This window comes from Cherax quadricarinatus, chromosome 83 (assembly GCF_038502225.1).
Source record: "Cherax quadricarinatus isolate ZL_2023a chromosome 83, ASM3850222v1, whole genome shotgun sequence".
Lineage (NCBI taxonomy): Eukaryota > Metazoa > Arthropoda > Malacostraca > Decapoda > Parastacidae > Cherax > Cherax quadricarinatus.
The window spans coordinates 20,374,929-20,399,959 of NC_091374.1; the positions used below are offsets into that span (position 1 = coordinate 20,374,929).

The 25,031-nt window shown below is 40.9% G+C and overlaps 1 protein-coding gene across 2 annotated transcripts in view; it reads right to left on the reverse strand.

The window, feature by feature from the left end:
* Positions 1 to 25,031, reverse strand: part of LOC138855166 (senecionine N-oxygenase-like) — a 229,085-nt gene that overhangs the window by 58,624 nt on the left and 145,430 nt on the right. For both annotated transcript variants that reach the window (XM_070102898.1, XM_070102899.1), the window contains exon 3: positions 7,073 to 7,211. In XM_070102898.1, the coding sequence (XP_069958999.1) occupies positions 7,073 to 7,211 (139 nt within the window). The remainder of the gene's footprint in view (positions 1 to 7,072; positions 7,212 to 25,031) is intronic.

Below are 25,031 nucleotides of genomic sequence, written 5' to 3' on the forward strand. Positions count from 1 at the left end.
CTTTTCCCAGTAAATAAAATTTAAGTTTGGAGATACCCCACACAAGGACCAAACATTCCTTTTCTATGGTGGAGTATCTCGTTTCTGCAGGAGGGAAGTTTTAGATTTAATAAATATACAGGAACTAGGAGTGTATGTATTTGGTGCAGTAAGCACCTGACACCTATTGCAAGAACTATACTTCTTTGTAACCTGTAAGTACAGTGGACCCTCGACTAACGCTATTAATCCGTTCCTGAGAGCTCATCGTTAGTCAAAATAATCGTTAGTCTAGTTAATTTTCCCCATAAGAAATAATGGAAATCAAATTAATCCGTGCAAGACACCCAAAAGTATTGAAAAAAAAAAAAATTTAACACATGAAATATTAATTTTAATACACACAAACTGAAGAAGACATGCACAGTTACATGACACTTACCTTTATTGAAGATCTGGTGATGATTGATGGGATGGGAAGAGGGGAGTGTGTTGATGGTCTTAGTGTTTAGAAGGGGAATCCCCTTCCATTAGGACTTGAGGTGGCAAGTCCTTTTTCGGGGTTACTTCCCTTCTTTTAACCCTTTGACTGTTTCCGACGTATAAATACGTCTTACGAGCCAATGTTTCTGACGTATTTATACGCATAAATTCTAGCAGCTTCAAATCAAGCAGGAGAAAGCTGCTAGGCCCACATGTGAGAGAATGGGTCTCCATGGTCAGTGTGCACCATATAAAAAAAATCGGGGAGCCAGTGGTGCATTGTGGGAATGCCATTTCAGTTGTCATTTTTCAGCATGTCTAGTGGTAAGAAATATGTGATTCCCCAGCAAATCTGGGACTCTTCTCTTCCCAAGTGATGCTCTAACACAGATGGAAGTGTCAGTGAAGATCAATTTCATGATTTGGAGGAGTTTGAGACCAAAAGCAATGGAGGAGGAGGAGGGGGAGGAGGGGAGGAAGAGGAGGAGGAGGAGGAGGAGGAGGAGGAGGAGGGAAGGAAGAGGAGGAGGAGGAGGAGGAGGAGGAGGAGGAGGAGGAGGAGGAGAAGAGGAGGAGGAGGAGGAGGAGGAAGAAGAAGATGTAATAATATTGTTCCCTTGAAGCAAGAAAAAAAAAAGTCCACCCCATGACAGTGACAAGATAAGGGGAGATAACATCTGATAAGAGCTGACTTTGATGAGCATAAAGGAGGGTAATATTACATGACCATCACCTCCCTTTGTTTTTGCTGGTACACAAACATTTCTGTCTGTCTATTTGTCTGTCTGCCAAGCTCCCTGTCTGTCCATCTAGCTCTCTGTCTCAGAGAGAGCCACAAGACTGTGTCATCACGTTTACTCACATCTTCAAGCAGAGTATAGCACTTTGTCTGGATTTCTTGGGTTATCCTAGGTAATTTACACTATGTATACTTGTATTTATGTGTACCTGTGAGACAGAGATAGGCAGACAGATAGAAAGAGAGACAGATTGAAAGATATAGAATGAGGGAGAAAGATAATTAGATAGAATGGAGGAGGGGAAGCAGCATCCGACCCCATTGTTTTGACAGGCAGTAGGGGTAGTGACTAATGAGACAATATGTCACTTTGACAGCTGCCGACTTCTGACTCAAAACAATTATAAGCCACACACTCCCACACAAGACAAGGAGAAGGAGAAGGAGGAGAAGGAGAAGAAGAATAATAATAATAATAAGAATAATAATAATAAGAATAATAATAATAAGAATAATAATAATAAGAATAATAATAATAAGAATAATAATAATAATTGTTTGTTTGTTTGTTTTTGTAAACAAGTTTTGTAAACAATATATTGATAATTATGTTTGTGTGCTTATTGTGTTGTATACAACGAGTGTATATATATACATTGCACCTTACTTTGGTCTCATAGGCCACATAAGTTATGTGAAAAAATAAAATAGTGAAAAAAACAAAAAACCTTCAATTACAAGTAAACTAAAGTTTACCGGGTGAGCGGCAGTCGCCGCTGTTGCCATACGCGGCTCATTTTCTGCAAACTTCACGGCTCTATATCTCGGTAAGTACAGATGGCAAAAAAATTTTTTTTGGACTAAAACACTCAGAAAAATAATCTTAACATTTTCATAAGAAAAAATAATTTTTTTTTTTTTTTGAATATTTGGCGACATAGAATGACATTTTCAGAGAGGGGCCTGAAACAGTCAAAGGGTTAATGCCACTAGGACCAACTTGAGAGTCACTGGACCTCTGTCGCACAACGTATCTGCCCATAGAGGCCTGTACCTCCCGTTCCTTTATGACATTCCTAACGTATTTCACAACATTGTCAGTGTGACGTCACCATTAAATACTTGTTCAGGTTTCAGTCCTTCACTGTCTATGTACTCCTTGAATTCCTGCACATATTTTTCAGCTGCTTTTTGGTCCAAACTGGCAGCCTCACCATGCCTTATCACACTATGTATGCCACTACGATTCTTAAATCTCTCAAACCAACCTTTGCTGGCCTTAAATTCACTCACATCACCACTAGTTGCTGGCATTTTTCTAATTAAATCGTCATGGAACTTCCTAGCCTTTTCACATATGATCGCTTGAGAGATGCTATCTCCTGCTATCTGTTTTTCGTTTATCCATACCAATAACAGTCTCTCAACATCTTCTATCACTTGCAATCTCAGTTTCGAAAACATAGTTGCACCTTTGGCAAGAACAGCTTCCTTGATTGCCGTTTTCTTGGCCACAATAGTAGCGATGGTTGATTGGGGTTTTGTGTACAGCCTGGCCAGCTCGGAGACATGCACTCCACTTTCATACTTAGCAATGATCTCTTTCTTCATATCCATAGTAATTCTCACCCTTTTTGCTGTAGGGATGGCACTAGAAGCTTTCTTGGGGCCCATGGTGACTTATTTTGCAGGTGCAATCACTAAAAATGCTGTGATAATATGAAATGTTCCGATTGTATGCTTGGAAGCGACTGCAGTGGCTGGCTGGCTTGTAAACACTGGCCAGAAGTGGACGCGTCTCAGACGGAAGGAATAGTGTTGGTCGAGTTTTTTAGCGCTAATCGAGGCAAAATTTTTGCGATAAAATGTATCGCTAGTCAGATTTATCGTTAATCGATGCCATCGCTGGTCGAGGGCCCACTGTACATGCTTGGCCAAAAATAAGTGTGATTGAGTTTATGCCATGTCTTACGATGGGCGAAGTGTTTGGTCACTGGCAAATCATGAGCCATTTGAAGAACAGTCTCTCGACATGGTTTAGGAACAACAAGGAGGGAATAATCTATCGCTGAAGAATGAAATTTAAATACAGATTTATATAAGATACCATTAATGTATTCAAACTTATGAGATACGTATCTCCTGTGGATAACTTTGTTGTTAAAAGCTTGATTATGACAATCCAAAATTGAAGGGCAATCACGCTGTATATTGACAAAGTCATCCTTGGACATAAAATCTGGGAAAATGAAAGGACTTACGATGGGAGAAGAGGAGGTAGGAGAAGCCAGGGTTATGGTCTGAGCCCTAATCAAGACATTGAGAGTGCCGGAGGCAATACCCTTACTTTCACCTGAAGAGTGGAGAGGTGATCCTGCTACCTCATTATCCAGAGCAGTATCATCTGTTTCCACCCCGAAATGAACAGTACGAGACAATGCAGCTTCCGGTGTGGAATTGGTAAGGGGCTTATTTAACTTGCAAGGAAGAGGAGCTGGAAAACTTAGATCCATGGGTGGTGATGAAAGATCCACCTATGAAGGAAGAACGGCACCTTTAATGTTACCCACTATTATAAAACAAGTAATTGGGGCTAGTACCGCAGTAGTCCAACCGGTGAACCATTTAGTTTTCAAGTAACAACGTATTGTAGGGAAATTATTTTCATGACCCAAGTAATCTGAAAGAATAGAGGACACACGAGAGGTTTTAAAGTACGGGAACAGTTTGTCCGAAATTACGATGCACGTACATCCAGTGTCACGTAACATGTCCGATACTTTTATACCATTAACTGCTCCTGAACAGAAGGGTGCTTGGTCATTACCGTCAACAAAGCATATACCAACTTTCTCTATTTTCTTGGAAGGACAATCTGGACGTTTATGTCTGATACCACCACACTGATGGCATGTTGGTATAATAGCTGGTGACTTTTTTTCTACTGTAGGCTTCTTGGTCTTTGGTTCAGGTGAACCATTGCCCTTAAGGTTCGATCCCTTTAGGTCTTTATAGGAATTGTGAGCCTCAGCATACAAGTCAGCAGCCTCAGCAACTTCCTCAGTTTTAATCAGGTTACGTTCTCTAATGAATGTTCGTATTTGGTGGGGAAGAGCTGTCAGGAACTGGTCAGCAACCATGAAGTCTCTAAGAGATTCATAACTGTGATCAATTCCTGAACTCTCTATCCAAAAGTCGAACAAACGAAAGAGTGTTACCTGTAACTGCTGAAAGTTCTGGCCAGGCTGTAAGGTGGCATACCTGAAATATTTCCTATAAGAATTTGTGGTTTTTTGATATGCTTTAAGGATCGCCTTCTTCAGTAGGTTATAATTACATATGATATCCTGTGACAAAGTTGCATAGATATTCAAAGCTGTACCAGAAAATAACATTCCTAACCTGGTAGCCCAAGTGTCAGCAGGCCACTCACAGAGGGTAGCGGTATTTTCAAACCTGATATTGTATGAAGTAATGTCTTCACCCTCTGTGAAGGGAGGAAAATTAGGTGTTGGAATATGTGCACTAGCTGCATGATGTTCAATTACCCCTTCCTCTAATTATTGTTGTGCAAAAGTTAACTTTTTATTCTCTAATTCAAGGTGAGATTTTTCGAGCTCATGTTCTTTTTCTCTCTCTCTTAACTCATGTTCTCTAGCTCTTTCCTCAACTTCTCTATCTTTTGCTCTTTCCTCAAGTTCTCTTAATTTAACTTATTCCTCACATACTTTAGCTCTCTCTTCACTTTTTCTCCTCTCTTTTTTCTTTTTCTAACTGTCTTTCTTGATTTTCTCTTTCAATTCGATCTCTCTCCTTTTTCTCCTCTCTCTCAATTCTCTATCTCTCCTTTTTCTCCTCTCTTTCGATTCTCTCTCTCCCTTTTCTCCTCTCTTTCTCTTTCTGTCTTTCTTGGTTCTCTCTTTCTCTTTCTGTCTTTCTTCTCTCTCAATTCTTTCCTTTTCAATTCTTTCCTGGATATTAGCACTAATGAAAGCTTCTAAATTTTTCCCCGTTATTCCTAACTTACTCCCAGGGTTCATCCAGAACTGGTATTCCTCCATACTTGCAAGAATAACTTAAACTACCAGGGGAAAATGAAACTGATATATCAAAGAAAACAGAGGGTTCAATTCCTGCTCCGCTCAAACTGTAAATAAATCGGAGGGTTTGATCCCTGCTTCGATTAAACAGTATGTACGAAAGAAAACGGAGGGTTCTATGCCGGCTCTGAGCAAACAGAGGCTCTGGTGGCCTGGTGGTCAACGCTCTCGCTTCACACGGTGAGGGCCTGGGTTCGATTCCCAGCCAGAGTAGAAACATTGGACGTGTTTCTTTCCACCTGTTGTCTATGTTCCCCATCAGTAAAATGGGTACCTGGGTGTTAGTCGACTGGTGTGGGTCGCATCCTGGGACACTGACCTAAGGAGGCCTGGTCACAGACCGGGCCGCGGGGGCGTTGACCCCCGGAACTCTCTCCAGATAAACTCTCCAGAATGGGGTCCCTTGACCATCCAATCTTCTCACCAACAAATCAAGAGTGTCTTATGACAGTTCCCTTGATATAATAAAGAGCTCAGTGAAACAACTTGTCACTGGAAAATCTCAGGTCCCTAGAGTCTATTCCTCCAAAATGTTTCAAGCTCAAAAATAAATGTGACAGAATTAACTAGTGTATCCTGCCTGACTTGACTTACAATAAATTGAGACTATAACAATCACCAAATCTTTTAAATACCTGTACTGTAGTCCTACCATAGAGAATGATTACTCATGGCTGGTGGTAACCATCTATGGTATGCGGCGTTGAAGTTCCAATGGTAGATTCGACATGGAGTCGAATCTTTATTCAGTCGAGTTTATCCTGGCAAGGTCGCCACTTGTGAAGGCTTACTCAGCCCTGTAACAACTTCAGACAGTATTACCAAGGCTGGCTCCTCCTCAGGAAAATTAATGAATAGAAAAAGAAATAATAACTCACAAAGATAAACACTTTATTATTTATTAATGCAAAGATAAAACATTGAAATATGAAGGTGTATCCTACTTGAAAGAAAAATGAAAAATGAAATGGAAAAACGACATTTGAATTCAACACTAATATGTACAGTTATACTGGGGTGTCTGGTTGAGGTTGACACCATCTTGTAGAAATTGTAGCCGTTGCTGATGATGGGGGGGATCACAGGTGTTGAGTGACAACACAACGACTAGTTCTTTACAGAGCCTATAGCCTTGAATAGTCAGTCCAGATGACAGGAATGCAGGTTCTTTACCACTGCAAAGATGAGGGGTAGTGTCCTGTACAATTAATCAGGTAGGTAGATCATGAAGTGACGTCCCAAGACCGGTTTCAGTCCGTCTCCTTCAACACTTCTCGTTGGTTGGCAGGTGACCCGATCTGTCATTCCAAGAGTTGTGCTGGGAGCTGTGAGTCGAGTGATTACTGTTTGGCCGGAGCCCCACATGTCCCCTTTCGGGGTGGGGAGAAAGGGGGAGGATAGCGGGAGCTAGACTGACCCTACCTTAACAAGCAGCCGGCAATCAAACTATCATTACCATATACTTGCTCGCTACTCCTATCTGTTGAACTTTTCCCTCACACCCACTATTACTTCCTTCCACCTATACTAGTACTACTACTACTACTGCTATTATTACTACTATTACTACAACAACTACTACTACTACCACCACCACCACTTCCTGCCTATATATAACCTTCCTGCTCTCTTTCTTGTTAGTTGTAAATGGTCCAAATCGGACTGAAACATCGTCGTAAGCTCCTCTCTTCTATGTGCAGGCTATTTGTTTATCTCTTAACATGTGATGGACAACTTTCTAGATATAATAGAAGTACTCTTGATACAGTACCTTGATGTGAGGATAAAGTTTGTAATGTTCTGCATAACTTTCCAAGAACTTCTGCACTTCAGTGTGATGTACAAATGAAGATTCCCCAGATGGAAAAGGATAATCAAGGAACCTCATTACCTCTTTAGGTAGGTCTGTCCTAGAAATAAACAAAAATGTTGGAGTATAAACAATTAGGAATCAATTTTGTCATTGTTTAAATGCATAAAATATTAGGATACAATTCCTTCATAATGTGAGAAGTCACCAAAGTACTTGGAATTTCACAATTTTTATTCACAGTGTTTGTTCTGCATACTGTGATCTTACTGTGTGTTTGTGTATCTATATCTATCTATCTATCTATATCTTTCTTTCAACGTACCGTCATATCCCACCGAGGTGGGGTGGCCCAAAAGGAAAAACGAAAGTTTCTCCTTTTACATTTAGTAATATATACAGGAGAAGGGGTTACTAGCCCCTTGCTCCCGGCATTTCAGTTGCCTCTTACAACATGCATGGCTTATGGAGGAAGAATTCTGTTCCACTTCCCCATGAAAGTAAGACAAAATAAACAAGAATTAGAAAGAAAATAGAAGAAAACCCAGAGGGGTGTGTGTATATATGTATATAGTATATGCTTGTAAATGTATGCATAGTGTGACCTAAGTGTAAGAAGTAGTAGCAAAACATACCTGAAATCATGTATGTTTATGAGACAGATAAAAGACACCAGCAATCCTACCATCATGTAAAACAATTACAGGCTTTCGTTGTACATTCACTTGGCAGGATGGTAGTACCTCCCTGGGCGGTTGCTGTTTACAACCTACTACCTAGGATATATATATATATATCTTTCTTTCAACACATCGGCCATATCCCACCGAGGAGGGGTGGCCCAAAAGAAAAAACGAAAGTTTCTCCTTTTACATTTAGTAATATATACAGGAGAAGAGGTTACTAGCCCCTTGCTTCCGGCATTTTAGTCGCCTCTTACAACACGCATGGCTTACAGAGGAAGAATTCTGTTCCACTTCCCCATGGAGGTAAGAGGAAATAAACAAGAACAAGAACTAGAAAGAAAATAGAAGAAAACCCAAAAGGGTGTGTATATATATGCTTGTACATGTATGTGTAGTGAGACCTAAGTGTAAGTAGAAGTAGCAAGACGTACCTGAAATTTTGCATGTGTATGAGACAAAAAAAAAGACACCAGCAATCCTACCATCGTGTAAAACAATTGCAGCCTTCAGTTTTACACTCACCTGGCAGGACGGTAGTACCTCCCTGGGCGGTTGCTGTCTACCAACCTATTACCTAGTGTGTACTCACCAATTTGTACTCACCTATTTGTGGTTGTAGGGGTCGAGTCATAGCTCCTGGCCCCGCCTCTTCACTGATTGCTACTAGGTCCTCTCTCTCCCTGCTCCATGAGCTCTATCATACCTCGCCTTAAAACTATGTATGGTTCCCGCCTCCACTATGTCACTTTCTAGGCTATTCCATTGCTTGACTACTCTATGACTGAAGAAATACTTCCTAACATCCCTTTGATTCATTTGAGTCTTCAACTTCCAATTGTGACCTCTTGTGTCCGTGTCCCATCTCTGGAACATCCCGTCTTTGTCCACCTCGTCTATTCCGCGCAGTATTTTATATGTCGTTATCATGTCTCCCCTGACCCTCCTGTCCTCCAGTGTCGTCAGGCCGATTTCCCTCAACCTTTCTTTGTAGGACAATCCCCGTAGCTCTGGGACTAGTCTTGTTGCAAACCTTTGCACTTTCTCTAATTTCTTGATGTGCTTGACTAGGTGTGGATTCCAAACTGGTGCTGCATACTCCAGTATGGGCCTGACGTAAATGGTATACAGAGTCTTGAATGACTCCTTACTGAGGTATTGGAACACTATCCGTAGGTTTGCCAGGCGCCCGTATGCTGCAGCAGTTATCTGATTGATGTGCGCCTCAGGAGATATGCTCGGTGTTATACTCACCCCCAGATCTTTTTCCTTGAGTGAGGTTTGCAGACTTTGGCCATCTAAACTATATTGTGTCTGCGGTCTTCTTTGCCCTTCCCCAATCTTCATGACTTTGCATTTGGCGGGGTTAAACTCAAGGAGCCAGTTGCTGGACCAGGCTTGTAGCCTGTCCAGGTCTCTTTGTAGTCCTGCCTGATCCTCATCCGATTTGATTCTTCTCATTAACTTCACATCATCCGCAAACAAGGACACTTCTGAGTCTATCCCTTCCGTTATGTCATTCACATATACCAAGAACAGCACAGGTCCTAGGACTGACCCCTATGGAACCCCGCTTGTCACAGACGCCCACTTTGACACCTCATCACGTACCATGACTCGTTGTTGCCTCCCTGTAAGGTATTCTCTTATCCATTGCAGTGCCTTTCCTGTTATGTGTGCCTGATCCTCTAGCTTTTGCAGTAACCTCTTGTGAAGAACTGTGTTGAAGGCCTTCTTGCAATCCAAAAAAATGCAGTCGATCCACCCCTCTCTCTCTTGTCTTAATTCTGTCACCTTGTCATAAAACTCTAATAGGTTTGTGACACAGGATTTTCCCTCCCTGAAACCATGCTGGTTGTCAATTATACACTTGTTTCTTTCCAGGTGCTCAACCACTCTCCTCCTGATGATCTTCTCCATGACCTTGCATACTATACATGTTAGTGATACAGGTCTGTAGTTTAGTGCCTCATGTCTGTCTCCCTTTTTAAAAATTGGGACTACATTTGCCATCTTCCATACCTCAGGGAGTTGCCCAGTTTCAAATGATGTGTTGAAGATCTTCGTTAATGGTACACACAATGTCTCTGCTCCCTCTTTAAGGACCCACGGAGAGATGTTGTCTGGTCCCACCGCCTTTGAGGTGTCAAGTTCGCATAGCAGCAGCTTCACCTCCTCCTTGGTTATATGTACCTCATCCAGCACTTGCTGGTGCACCCCCCTGCTCTGATTTCCTGGAGTCCTACTGGTTTCCACTGTAAATACTTCTTTAAATCTTGTGTTGAGCTCCTGACATACCTCCCGGTCGTTTCTTGTGAATTCCCCATCACCCTTCCTCAGTCTGATTACCTGGTCCTTGACTGTTGTTTTCCTCCTGATGTGGCTGTACAACAGCTTTGGGTCAGTCTTGACTTTCGATGCTATGTTATTTTCGTATTGCCGCTGAGCCTCCCTTCTTATCTGTGCATATTCGTTTCTGGCTCTTCGGCTAATCTCTATTTTCCTGAGTTCTCTGTCTTCTGTACCTTTTCCATTCTCTAGTACACCTAGTTTTTGCCTCCCTACACCTTTGGGTGAACCAAGGACTCATTCTGTTCTTCCCATTATTTCTGTTTCCCTTGGGAACAAACCTCTCCTCTGCCTCCTTGCATTTTGTTGCCACATAGTCCATCATTTCTTGTACTGGTTTTCCTGTCAGTTCCCTCTCCCACTGAATGTCTTGAAAGAAGTTCCTCAAGCCTGAGTAGCTCCCCCTTTCGTAGTTTGGTTTTTCCCACCCTATTCCTGCTGCTCTCTCCACTTGGAGCTCAACTATGTAGTCGAAGCACAGAACCACATGATCACTAGCTCCCAGGGGCCTTTCATACATGATATCCTCGATGTCAGAACTACTCAAGGTGAATACAAGGTCCAGTCTTGCTGGTTCATCCTCTCCTCTCTCTCTGGTAGTGTCTCTAACATGTTGATGCATGAGGTTTTCCATTACCACATCCATCATCTTGGCTCTCCATGTTTCGGGACCCCCATGGGGCTCCAGGTTTTCCCAGTCAATCTCCTTGTGATTGAAATCACCCATAACTAGTAACTTTGCTCCCCACATGTGTGCTCTCCTGGCCACCTCGGCTAGTGTGTCGACCATTGCTCTGTTGCTCTCATCGTATTCTTCTCTTGGCCTCCTGCAGTTCTGTGGTGGGTTGTACATTACTGCAATTATCACCTTATGTCCCTCAGACTGGATTGTTCCTACTAAGTAGTCCCTTTCGCCTGTGCCATCCATTCCTTCCATTTTCTCAAACCCCCACTGGTTTTTAATGAGCAGTGCAACTCCTCCTCTCCCTCTCCTCCCTCTGTCTTTCCTGAGGATTTGATATCCGGATGGAAAGATTGAATCTGTTATTATTCTGGTGAGTTTTGCTTCTGTGAGTGCTATTATGTCTGGGGATGTCTCCTTGAGTCTTTCATGCCACTCCTCATACTTATTTGTTATTCCATCTGCATTTGTATACCACACCTTCAACTTCTTTTCTAAGATTTTGGTCTGGGAGGTGTATTGGGGTTGGGGAAGTGGGAGACCTGATAAGGAACTATGGGTAGTTGCTGTGGGGGTGGAGTTTGTAATGCAGTGGGTGGGGGCATTTGATGTGGCATGGGTGTTTTGGTTTATTGTGTTTGGTTGCACTGGGGTTGACCTGGTTGAGAGGCTTCTATAGGAATTGTGAGGGAGGCTGTATTTGATCTTCCTGTGTCTGTGATCTCCTGTCTGTCTTCTCCATCCCCTCTCTTTCCTCCTTTCGCCTTTGTACCATCTCTCTCTGTTTCTTCCTTTCTGCCTGTGTTCTGTCGCGGTCGAGATACACCTTCCTGTATGCTGGCATGTCCCTTAATCGTGCTTTCTCCTGCAGGATCCTGTTCCGAGTCGATTCTGCCTTGAAGGTCACTTTCACTGGCCGGGTTCTTTTTTTTACAAACCCCCCTATTCTCCGAAAATTTTCCAGCTGGGTCATGTCGTCTTCTCCTATTGCTTTCATGATGCTTTCAATTGCTTTTTTTTCCCCTTGTTTTCTTGCTTCATATGTTTCCCCTTCAACTTCCTGGAGCCCATACACAAAGACTGACCTCACCCTTTCATGCTCCCACTGCATATCCCTGTGTATCCCCTCATTCAATTTGATTTCCTCCATTGCAGCTTTCCTTTCTTCAGTTTCACTAGCTAATGTACTTGGGCTCAGTGGCCTGTCATTTTCCCTTCTCGGCTTTCCCTGGGCTCTGCTGTGGTCTGTTAGGGCCTTCACATATAGCTTAGCTCTTTCATTTACTACAGTCTCCACTGATTGAGCTACTACATGCAGATTTGCTCCTTCTTTCCCTACAGTCCCCTTATTTGAGACTGAGGTAGCAGTCTCTGTTGTCAATCCCAAAATGTTCTTTAGTTCTTTAGGCTGTTTCAGATTTTTCAGTTCCTCTTCTAAACTCTGTATCCTGGCTTCTGCTGCTTTGACTTGCACCTCCCACTTCCTGCTTTCCATGTCTATCCTCTCTTCCATTCTCATGCTAAGTTCTAGTTTCTTTTCCCATTCATGTTCCCTTTTTGTGAGCTCTGCTGCCCAATCTTCCTTTGCAGTTTCCTCCTCCTGTCCCTTGGTTTTTCTTGTTGCTCTCTGGCAACCCATTTTTGTTTTATCCTGATTGCCTCAGAGTGGGAAACCTATGTAATTCTGTATGTTAGGTTAGTATTGTGTATGTCAGAGTGTGGGGGGGGCAGGTAGAGGAGGAACTGTGGCTATGTGGGAGAGTAGTGGGGAGGGGGAGTGGTAAGGAGAGTGAAGCAAGTGGGTGAGTGGGAGAGGGAGAGGGGGAAGGAGGGAGAGGGAGGGTGAAAGAGGGAGGGGAGGGATCAGGTGAAGGAGTGAGATGTCGGTGGGGGAGGGGGGTAGTGTATGTGTGAGTCTGGCAATGTGTGTGTGTGTGTGTGTGTGTATATATATATATATATATATATATATATATATATATATATATATATATATATATATATATATATATATATATATATATATATATATATATATATATGCAAAACAACCACTCTGAAAGAATAGAGAAATTCCAAGCGCTTGGAATTTCTCTATTCTTTCAGAGTGGTTGTTTTGCATATTCTGAAATCACCTGTTTACTGATTATCCAACTTACGAGGTGATATAAAAAAGACCTGGAAAACCCTATCAGAAATTCTGGGAACAAAAAAGATATCACGAAATAGCGAAATAAAATTAGCAAAAACAGATGAACCCCAAATCCCACCAACAGAAACAGCAAACAGACTCAATGATTTCTTCTCCACTATAGGACAAAACCTTGCCAATAAAATCCCAAGCTCAGATACCCCACCAAATGACTACCTCACCGGCAACTACCCGAACACACTGTTCCTAGCTCCGACTAACCCATACGAAGTCTCCCTTATTATCAACGCACTAAAAAACAAGGCAGGAGATTTAAATACCTTACCACCCCTTATATACAAAAAAGTGTCACAAGTGCTATCACCAATCATTGCAACACTCTTTAACAAATCCATTGAATCCTCCACCTTCCCTACAGTACTCAAAATAGCAAAGGTCACCCCGATCCACAAAGGAGGAGACCAAACAGAGTTGAATAACTATAGGCCAATATCCAACTTACACCCTCTCTCAAAAATCTTCGAAAAATTAATTCATAAACGAATCTACTCCTACCTTATCTCCCAAAACATACTCAACCCCTGCCAATTTGGATTCAGGCCTAATAAAAATACTAATGATGCTATTATACACATGCTAGAACATATATACACTGCAATAGAGAAAAAAGAAGTCCCACTGGGGATCTTCATTGACTTACGTAAAGCTTTTGATACAGTTGACCATGACTTGCTCCACGTAAAATTGTCACACTATGGTATAAGAGGGCACTCCCTCAACTACCTCAAGTCTTACCTCAGCAACAGAAGCCAATATGTGTACGCAAATGGGGCAAACTCTTCTGCACAACCAATTACAGTTGGTGTCCCACAGGGAAGTGTCCTTGGCCCTCTTCTCTTTCTCCTATACATAAATGACCTTCCAAATGCTTCGCAATTACTCAAACCCACACTATTTGCAGATGACACTACATACGTCTTCTCTCACCCGAGCCCAGTCACGCTAGCCAATACTGTAAATACCGAATTACAGAAAATATCTACCTGGATGAGGACTAACAAACTTACACTAAACATTGACAAAACCTACTTCATTCAGTTTGGTAACAGAGCTACAGATGTCCCTCTTAACATAATGATAAATGGATCACCTATCACAAAACTAACAGAGGGAAAATTCTTAGGAATCCACCTTGATAATAGACTCAAATTTCATACACATATACATCAAATTTCTAAGAAAATTTCCAAGACTGTAGGCATACTATCGAAGATACGGTACTATGTTCCACAGTCAGCCCTCCTGGCCCTATATCACTCTCTTATTTACCCCTATCTCACCTATGGAATTTGTGCATGGGGCTCAACAACAATTAACCATCTCAGACCACTAATTACCCAACAAAAGGCTGCAGTTAGAATGATAACAAATTCTCACTACAGGCAGCACACTCCACCAATATTCAATACACTAAACCTACTCACCATACAAAACATCCATACTTATTACTGCACCTATTACATACATAGAACACTTAACTCTGATATTAACCCTCCCCTCAAACATCTCCTTGCCAACCTCAACAGAACACATGACCATAACACAAGGCACAGATCACTCTTTGATGTTCCTCGTGTCCATCTCACACTATGCAAAAACTCAATGCACATAAAAGGCCCTAAAATCTGGAATTCATTACCTGTAAATATAAAAGAAACACAACCTGTTTATAAATTCAAGTCTCTTCTCAAAGATTACTTACTCACCCAAAACCAAATAAATACTGAATAACTGAACATTATAAATTGCATATCTTAAATGTCTCTCACAATTATATCACATAAATGTTAAACCTAAAACCTAAAACTAAACCTAACTAAACCTAACTAAACCTAAACCTAAAACCCAATCTAACTTATTATTTTTTAAATACACTACCTAACAGAATCACTACCTAACTGAATGCAACCATATGACCTGACTTTGTAATACTCACTTGTGCTTTATAGTTATCTGTTTACATTAATGTTTTATCACTGATTTTATCATTGCTTAGTAGCAGCGCTGTATAGTCCTTGTGGCTTAGCGCTTCTTTTTGATTATAATAATAATAATAATCATTGCTTAGTTAATCTTAAGTTAATTTTAAGCCAGCCCGTAATGCTATGCATAGTATAAGTGGCTTTGGCATACTGCTCTTATCTGTATTTTTTTGTACCTCTGTATGTGTGCACAAATTGGAAATAAATAAATAAATAAATAAATAAATCTTATTGCATATATATATATATATATATATATATATATATATCTTTCTTTCAACACACCGGTCGTATCCCACCGAGGCGGGGTGGCCCAAAAGGAAAAACAAAAGCTTCTCCTTTTAAATTTAGTAATATATACAGGAGAAGGGGTTACTAGACCCTTGCTCCTGGCATTTTAGTCGCCTCTTACAACACGCATGGCTTACGGAGGAAGAATTCTGTTCCACTTCCCCATGGAGGTAAGAGGAAATGAACAAGAACAAGAACTAGTAAGAAAAATGGAAGAAAACCCAGAGGGGTGTGTATATATATGCTTGTACATGTATGTGTAGTGTGACCCAAGTGTAAGTAGTAGTAGTAAGATGGGGTGTACCTGAAACCTTGCATGTTTATGAGACAGAAAAATGGACACCAGCAATCCTACCATCATGTAAAACAATTACAGGCTTTTGTTTTACACTCACTTGGCAGGACAGTAGTACCTCCCTTTATATATATATATATATATATATATATATATATATATATATATATATACACACACATACATACATACAGTGGACCCCCGGTTAACGATATTTTTTCATTCCAGAAGTATGTTCAGTTGCCAGTACTGACCGAATTTGTTTCCATAAGGAATATTGTGAAGTAGATTAGTCCATTTCAGACCCCCAAACATACATGTACAAATGCACTTACATAAATACACTTACATAATTGGTCGCATTGGGAGGTGATCGTTAAGCGGGGGTCCACTGTATATATATATATATGATGCCTGCAGGGGATGAGATGAAAAGCTGCAAGCCTTCTCCCTGAAAGCTGGCTGCCTTGGATCAAACGTGTAGCGCATGCTACACGCCAAGGTATTGTCCAGTGTGGGTAGATTGGTAAAGCACTGCGTACTTTGTCCTAAGGTTCGTGGGTTCGAGTCTCCTTCAGCCAGAGATCAGTGTTTGTGTATATTTCGCATGCTCTTGCCAATTCCTTGCATTGTTCAAATCTCTAGTAAGGCTGATGCATGCAGGGGATGAGATGAAAAGCTGTAAGCCTTCTCCCTGAAAGCTGGCTGCCTTGGATCAAACGTGTAGCGCATGCTACACGCCAAGGTATTGTCCAGTGTGGGTAGATTGGTAAAGCACTGCGTACTTTGTCCTAAGGTTCGTAGGTTCGAGTCTCCTTCAGCCAGAGATCAGTGTTTGTGTATACAGTGGACCCCCGGATAACGATATTATTTCAATCCAGAAGTCTGTTTGGGTGCCGTTATAGACCGAATTTGTTCCCATAAGAGATATTGTGAATTAGATTAGTCCGTTTCAGACCCCCAAAAATACACCTACAAAAGCACTACAAAAATACACTTACATAATTGGTCGAGTTGGGAGCTGATCGTTATGCGGGGGTCCACTGTATTTCGTATGCTCTCGCGAATTCCTTGCATATATATATATATATATATATATATATATATATATATATATATATATATATATATATATATATATATATACACACAGGAAGGCCCCGCTTTACGGCGTTTCACTTTACGGCGTTCCGCTAATACGGACATTTCAAATTATGACCAAAACTCACTATACGGCTCCCCCCACCTGACTTTCTAATACGGTCACCGTGCCCCACCCTGTTTGTTTACATTCTCCATGAGCTCAGTAAGCACTAAGTCTCTCCATTTTGTCTGGAAACTCCAAAATTTCAAATGTTTTTAAAAGTTATTTCATATTTTATATATACTCTGATAATTATACTTATGTATACCTGTACCTAAATAAACTTACATACTGTGCTGGCATGCAGGTACACATTAAAATTGGTAAGTGTCTTATGTCTCCAGACGTCATATTAGTAATGATGATAATAATCATCGAGTCATTTAAATGTCGTATATTACGTTAATATACACATTTTCATTAATCCATCCATGATATTTTTTTCAAAATTATATAATAAACACGATGCATAACATATAAATAAGATAAATACACCCCACAGTAGAATAAATAAACATAAATGTGAGATGTGGTAGCAGACGACTTGCACAAGTGACGCCATATTAGAAATGATAATAATAATAATAATAATACTCACCGAGTCTCATTAAATGTCGTATATTACGGTAATATACACATTTTCATTAATCCATCCATGATATTTTTTTCAAAATTATATAATAAACACGATGCATAACATATAAATAAGATAAATACACCCCACAGTAGAATAAATAAACATAAATGTGAGATGTGGTAGCAGACGACTTGCACAAGTGACGCCATATTAGAAATGGTAATAATAATAACAATACTCACTGAGTCTCATTAAATGTCGTATATTACGTTAATATACACATTTTCATTAATCCATCCATGATATTTTTTTTCAAAATTATATAATAAACACGATACGTAACATAAAAAGATGATAAATACACCCCACAATAGAATAAATAAACATAAATATAAGATGTGGGAGCCACATAACTTGTACAAGTGACGGCAAGAATAACATTTTCTCTAATCTAACATAAGAGAAAATGTGTTACTGGGGGTAACTGTAGAAAATTATTCCTTTCGTATGTATGCAAGTTTATTCAGGTATACACAAATACAGTTACATAGATTATCATACATAACATACGTGTAGAGAACCTAGGATAACCCAAAAAAGTCAGTGTGACTTATTTCCATTGCCTTCACTCAGAGCTTCATTTCTTCTCAAAATGATGTTACATGAGAATGGGAGTGTTCTTCTTTATTAATTCTACCGTATCAATGTAGAGACAACCTGTACACAATGTAACTTGTACACAAACCAGACGTGTACACTTCGTTTGTTTACAAAACTTACGTTCGCCTGGTTTGTTTACATAACTCTGCGCCTGTCCCCTCTCATGTACTCATTCTTTCTCTCTCTCATTTATTCGTTTTATCTCATTTACTTACTCCTGACCCTACATTAAGACTACAAATATTTTAAGGTAAATAATGAGTGAACTGTATATACATTTTATCGCTCTGGGATGCTTAAATATCATAGAATAGTATGTGTGGGTGGGGTGGCCTGGTAAGGTAGCCTGGCTATTACCATACATACCACACTTGATTTCTTACAATAAATACTACTTGTCTCACCCTAGATTAAGACTATAAATATTTTAAGGTAAGTAATGAGTGCACTATGTGTGTATTGTACTTTTTTATTGTTTTTTGATGCCTGGTTCTATTGCTAACTTAATATATGTTAGTGTAAACTTGTTATCTAGTGTTTGTATGCATTTATAAGTGGAAAAAAAGGGTGTTCCACTTTACGGCGGTTTCCGCTTTACGGCGGTAGCCTGGAACCTAACCTGCCGTATAAGTTGGGCCCTGCTGTATATATATATATATATATATATACACAGTGGACCCCCGCTTAACGATCACCTCCCAATACGACCAATTATGTAAGTGTATTTATGTAAGTGCGTCTGTACGTGTATGTTTGGGGGTCTGAAATGGACTAATCTACTTCACAATATTCCTTATGGGAAAAAATTCGGTCAGTACTGGCACCTGAACATACTACTGGAATGAAAAAAGTTCGTTAACCGGGGGTCCACTGTATATATATACAGTGGACCCCCGCATAACGATGGCATCACATAGCGATTATTTCGCATACCGCTTACTTTAATCGCAAAAATTTTGCCTCACATACCGCTTAAAAACCCGCTTACCGATTTTCGTCCGAGACGCGGCCTGAGCCACGCTCACATGTTCCGCCGGTGGCATTGTTTACCAGCCAGCCTCCGCGGTAACATCCAAGCATACAATCGGAATATTTCGTATTATTACAGTGTTTTCGGTGCTTTTTCTGGAAAATAAGTGACCATGGGCCCCAAGAAAGCTTCTAGTGCCAACCCTACAGCAATAAGGGTGAGAATTACAATAGAGATGAAGAAAAAGATCATTGATAAGTATGAAAGTGGAGTGCATGTCACCGAGCTGGCCAGGTTGTATAATAAACCCCAATCAACCATCGCTACTATTGGTGGTACAGCTGCTGCTGCTGCTGCACTGTCAGCTGCTGCTGCTGCTGTAGCACCGTTGTTGGTGTGGCTTATTGAGAATACCAAGAAACAATTAACCCCAGAGGATTTGCCACCCAGGATAACCCAAAAAAGTCAGTGTCATCGAAGACTGTCTAACTTATTTCCATTGGGGTCCTTAATCTTGTCTCCCAGGATGCAACCCACACAAGTCGACTAACACCCAGGTGAACAGGGAAAAATGCCTGGAACTAGTGCTCATATTGGTGAATTTAAAGCCAGCAAAGGTTGGTTTGAGAGATTTAAGAATCGTAGTGGCATACACAGTGTGATAAGGCCTGTTCTGGAAGAAAATGCCAAACAGGACCTACAGTACTCAGGAGGAAAAGGCACTCCCAGGACACAGTGTCTCATCAGTCATTGCTGCATCTTCAATAAAGGTAAGTGTCATTTATTCTTCATTTAGTAGACTAGTACATGCACAATATATACTGTGCATGTACTACTCTACTATTGTGCATGTATCCTTCTCTTTGTGTGTGGGAAAATGTATATTTCATGTGGTAAAATTTTTTTTTTTCATACTTTTGGGTGTCTTGCACGAATTAATTTTATTTCCATTATTTCTTATGGGGAAAATTCATTCACATAACGATTATTTCGCATAACAATTACCCCTCTTGCACGGATTAAAATTGTTAACCGGGGGTCCATGGGGAAGTGGAACAGAATTCTTCCTCCGTAAGCCATGCGTGTTGTAAGAGGCGACTAAAATGCCGGGAGCAAGGGGCTAGTAACCTCTTCTCCTGTATATATTACTAAATGTAAAAGGAGAAACTTTCGTTTTTCCTTTTGGGCCACCCCGCCTTGGTGGGATACGGCTGGTGTGTTGAAAGAAAGAATATATATATATATATATATATATATATATATATATATATATATATATATATATATATATATATATATATATATATGTATATATATATATATATAATAATAAATATATATATATATATATTTATATCTTTCAACACACCGGCTGTATCCAACCGAGGTGGGGTGGCCCAAAAGGAAAAACGAAAGTTTCTCCTTTTACATTTAGTAATATATACAGGAGAAGAGGTTACTAGCCCCTTGCTCCCGGCATTTTAGTCACCTCTTACAACACGCATGGCTTACGGAGGAAGAATTCTGTTCCACTTCCCAATGGAGATAAGAGGAAATAAACAAGAATAAGAACTAGAAGTTTTTCTTCTTCTCTTCAACTTACGTCCATTTCGACTTACGACCGGTTGGTTGGAACCAAGCTTGGTTGTAAGTCGGATGGTAGGTGTGTGTATATATATATATATATATATATATATTTATTGTACCCACAAACAAGTGGTATTGATCAATAACAACACTGCGACTAGCCAAGGAACTGCAGTGTTGTTATTGATCAATACCACTTATTCGTGGGTACAATAATATAAAATACTGGTCGTTGTACTAGTACACCAAAAGATGGGAGCGAGTACTATGCCTTGTGGAACAGAGCTTTTCACCATAGCCTGAGGCAGCTACGGTGAAAAGCTCTGTTCCACAAGGCACAGTACTCACTCCCATCTTGTTTCTCATCCTCATATCCGACATAGACAAGGATGTCAGCCACAGCATCGTGTCTTCCTTTGCAGATGACACCCGAATCTGCATAACAGTGTCTTCCATTGCAGACACTGCAAGGCTCCAGGCAGACATCAACCAAATCTTTCAATGGGCTGCAGAAAACAATATGAAGTTCAACGATGAGAAATTTCAATTACTCCAATATGGTAAACACGAGGAAATTAAAACTTCATCAGAGTGCAAAACAAATTCCGGCCACAAATTAGAGTGAAAAACCAATGTCAAAGACCTGGGAGTGATCATGTCGGAGGATCTCACCTTCAAGGACCATAACATTGCATCAATCGCAGCAGCTAGAAAAATTATAGGATGGATAATGAGAACCTTCAAAACTAGGGAGGCCAAGCCCATGATGACACTCTTCAGGTCGCTTGTTCTATCTAGGCTGGAATATTGCTGCACACTAACAGCACCTTTCAAGGCAGGTGAAATTGCTGACCTAGAAAATGTACAGAGAACCTGCATAGCACGCATAACGGAGATAAAACACCTCAATTACTGGGAGCGCTTGAAGTTCCTGAACCTGTATTCCCTGGAACGCAGGCGGGAGAGATATATGATTATATACACCTGGAAAATCCTAGAGGGACTAGTACCGAACTTCCACACGAAAATCACTCACTACGAAAGCAAAAGACTTAGCAGACAATGCAACATCCCCCCAATGAAAAGCAGGGGTGTCACTAGCACGTTAAGAGACAATACAATAAGTGTCAGGGGCCCGAGACTGTTCAACTGCCTCCCAGCATACATAAGGGGGATTACCAATAGACCCCTGGCAGTCTTCAAGCTGGCACTGGACAAGCACCTAAAGTCGGTACCTGACCAGCCGAGCTGTGGCTCGTACACTGGATTGCGTGCAGCCAGCAGTAACAGCCTGGTTGATCAGGCTCTGATCCATCAGGAGGCCTGGTCACAGACCGGGCCGCGGAGGCGTTGACCCCCGGAACTCTCTCCAGGTAAACTCCAGGGAGTAGAATGAAATTAGCCTACAGTCATCCACACCAATGTATGTTCTTGGGTAGCAAGTACAACATCCAGTTCTGCTGGAAGTGGTACTCTTAACCCTTTGAGGGTCGACAGGTCCTCTCAGAGACTCGTTCTCAGGGTCAGCCAAATTTCAAAAAGAAAAAATGATTTTTTCTTATGAAAAAAATTATTTTTTTCTAAATATTATAGGCTAAACAAAAATTTTTTACCATCAATACTTATGGAGATATGGAGGCATGAAGTTGATGAAAAAGGGGGACAATGTGGCAACATCGCCGACTGCCGTCTCCTGGTATTCTTTTACATGTATTTACTTTCTTATGTACTAATTTCTATTATTTTTTAATTTTTCTTTTTCCAAGTAACTTTTATGGCCTGTGAGACCAATATGATCAGTATTTTGTAAGCTTTTTCTTTTTCAATACTACACAATAATGGCATAAACACTGTTGTCATTGTTTTTTTTATAAAAAATATTTACACAAACAAACGATATGAAATGTTGTTTACTCCTATTTTTCTATATTTTATATACACATATACAGTCACAGGGAATGTTTCAAGAAGTTCTGCAGCCTGTGGAAGTCTTTGAAATATGGTGTCATGCACAGTGGTGTTTTACACTCCTCATACATAAAACGAGTGTCTCTGCATTGTTGTGGGTGTTTTTTTTTTGTATGTGCACAAACGTAACACCTCTTCTGAGCCATTTTCTTCAAAGCAGTAGCAGGCAGTTTTACCAGGAAGTGATCACCATGCTTCAGACGAGAAGGTAGTTGTTGATAATTTGGTGGCTGGTCTATTGCAGGTGTTCTTCCTTGGTACTTGAATACTATTTGTCTGATGACAGACGAACAGAATTCGCCGTATTGTGGTTGTTTCTGGTTCTCATCTTATACATATTATAAGCAATGAGCATGGAAATATCCAGAAGATGGAAAAAGAGTTTTATGTACCACTTATAACTCTTGCGAACACAATCAGCAAACCCAATCTGCATGTCACATTTGTCCACTGAATGCATATTGAAGGTGTAACCAATCACAGCTGCAGGTTTTAGAATGGGTTCATTGCTCTCTCTATGCTGCCTGCCAGTGTCTGCCATTTCATTAGGGTGAACTGATGACAACAGTGTGACATCTCATTTGTCATGCCACCGAAATGCCATGATGTCATTGGCAGCAAACGCCTGCACCTCACCTCTACAAGTGCCAGCGTCAAACCTGGGCATACGTTTCCGATTAACACGCACTGTGCCACACATATCTGTCATGTTCACTCGCAAAAAATCACTGAGTGAGGGGGCTTGTGTACCAGTTATCAGTATATAATATATGCCCCTTACCAAGGTATGGTTTTATAATTTTTCTAACCACATCACCAGAGATGCCCAATAATTTCCTGGTATTTTGCAATGTATAACTTCCAGTGTACACAATAATATCCAATACAAGACCACTGTAACAATCACAAAGCACAAACAACTTTATACCAAAGCATTTCCTCTTGCTTGGTATGTACTGCTTGAAAGAGTCTTCCTTTGAACAGAATCAAAGACTCATCAATTACAAGCTTCCTGAAGGGATAAAAATACATACTGAATTTCTCTTTCAGATACACAAACACATGCCTAATCTTATATAACCTGTCATTTCTGTCAGGCCTGGTTTTGTCTGAGAAGTGAAGCATACATAACATTAGCACAAATCGATTCACTGGCATTATATCACTGAAACCTGGGGTTGCAATCAGGCGGTCTGTTGACCAGTATGATTTCATTTAGTGCTTATACACATGTGGCATAAGCATTATTGTGGCTAAGAAAAGATACATCTCAGCCATAGTTGCCTCCTTCCACTGGTGTAGATGTGATTTTGGTGAAAGTATTGTGTTTGCCATGGTGTACTCGTAGTATGTGTTGCTTTCCATGACAATACTTTCGATCAGGGGTTCGTCAAAGAATAACTCGAAACATTCCAGTTCAGTGGCATTGTTCCCAAGTGTACAAGATGGCTGTATTCCACTTTGGCCGTCATCAAACTGGTGGGCATTTAGAACAAAACTGCTAGCTTCCTGCCAATCCCAGGTGTGGTCTGCTGGTGGGTACTGGACAATGACAGGTGGTTGTGGTTGTGGAGGTTGTGGTTGTGGTTGTGGAGGTTGTGGTTGTGGAGGCTGGTGTGGTGGGTGGGTGGGGGATGGTGGCCTTTGTTGTAGATCAGCTGAGGCAGTGGCATGGGTGGCAGCGTGGGAGGCAGCATGGCCCATTGCTGGTGCCTCACGGCCGTCATCACCACTACCACCACCATGCACATTTTCCATCCCAATTGTAACACTATCATCATCATTTTCACTGTCTGTTCCTGTTGTATAGCCATGGGATGTACTCCGAGATGTACTCCTTCCCCTTGGAATAGCATATGGCACACTACCAGAGCGCATATATCGTCGTATATACTGATGCTTCACTGGGGAATATTGCACTTCACTATCACTACTGGAACTGTTTTCAAGAGCTTGTAGTTCATAATCACTATCACTATCATCACAAATGCTCACATCTGAGTCTGGGATTTGGGAAAATAGGAGTTTCCTCTTTGATTCTGGTACAACTGAACGTGAACAAGACGGCCCAGCACCAGAGGTGGAAGGCTGAGGGTCGTCTGGGTTTTCCTCACTATTACCGATATTATGGTCATTAGTTTCGGTCAAAACCTCACCAAAACCTTGAAACACATCTTTGCTGGCACTTCCATCTGTATTAGAACTGTCACTGGGGAACAAAAGTGTCCCAATTCGCCGAGGAGTGAGGAACTTCTTACCACGAGGCATGGTGGACATTGTGTACTAAGATGGCATTCCCGCAATGCACCACTGGGTCCCAGATTTTTTTTGTACTGCGCACACCGACCACACAGACCCATTCTCTCACATCTAGGCCTACCATCCTTTTCCCGCGAGATTTGACAGCACTAGAATTTATGCGTTCTAGTACGTCAAAAACCCCTGCGCGTAAGCCGTACTAGTATGTCCGAAACCCTCAAAGGGTTAAGGGAGGGGCAAGCATAATCACCAACTTTTTTT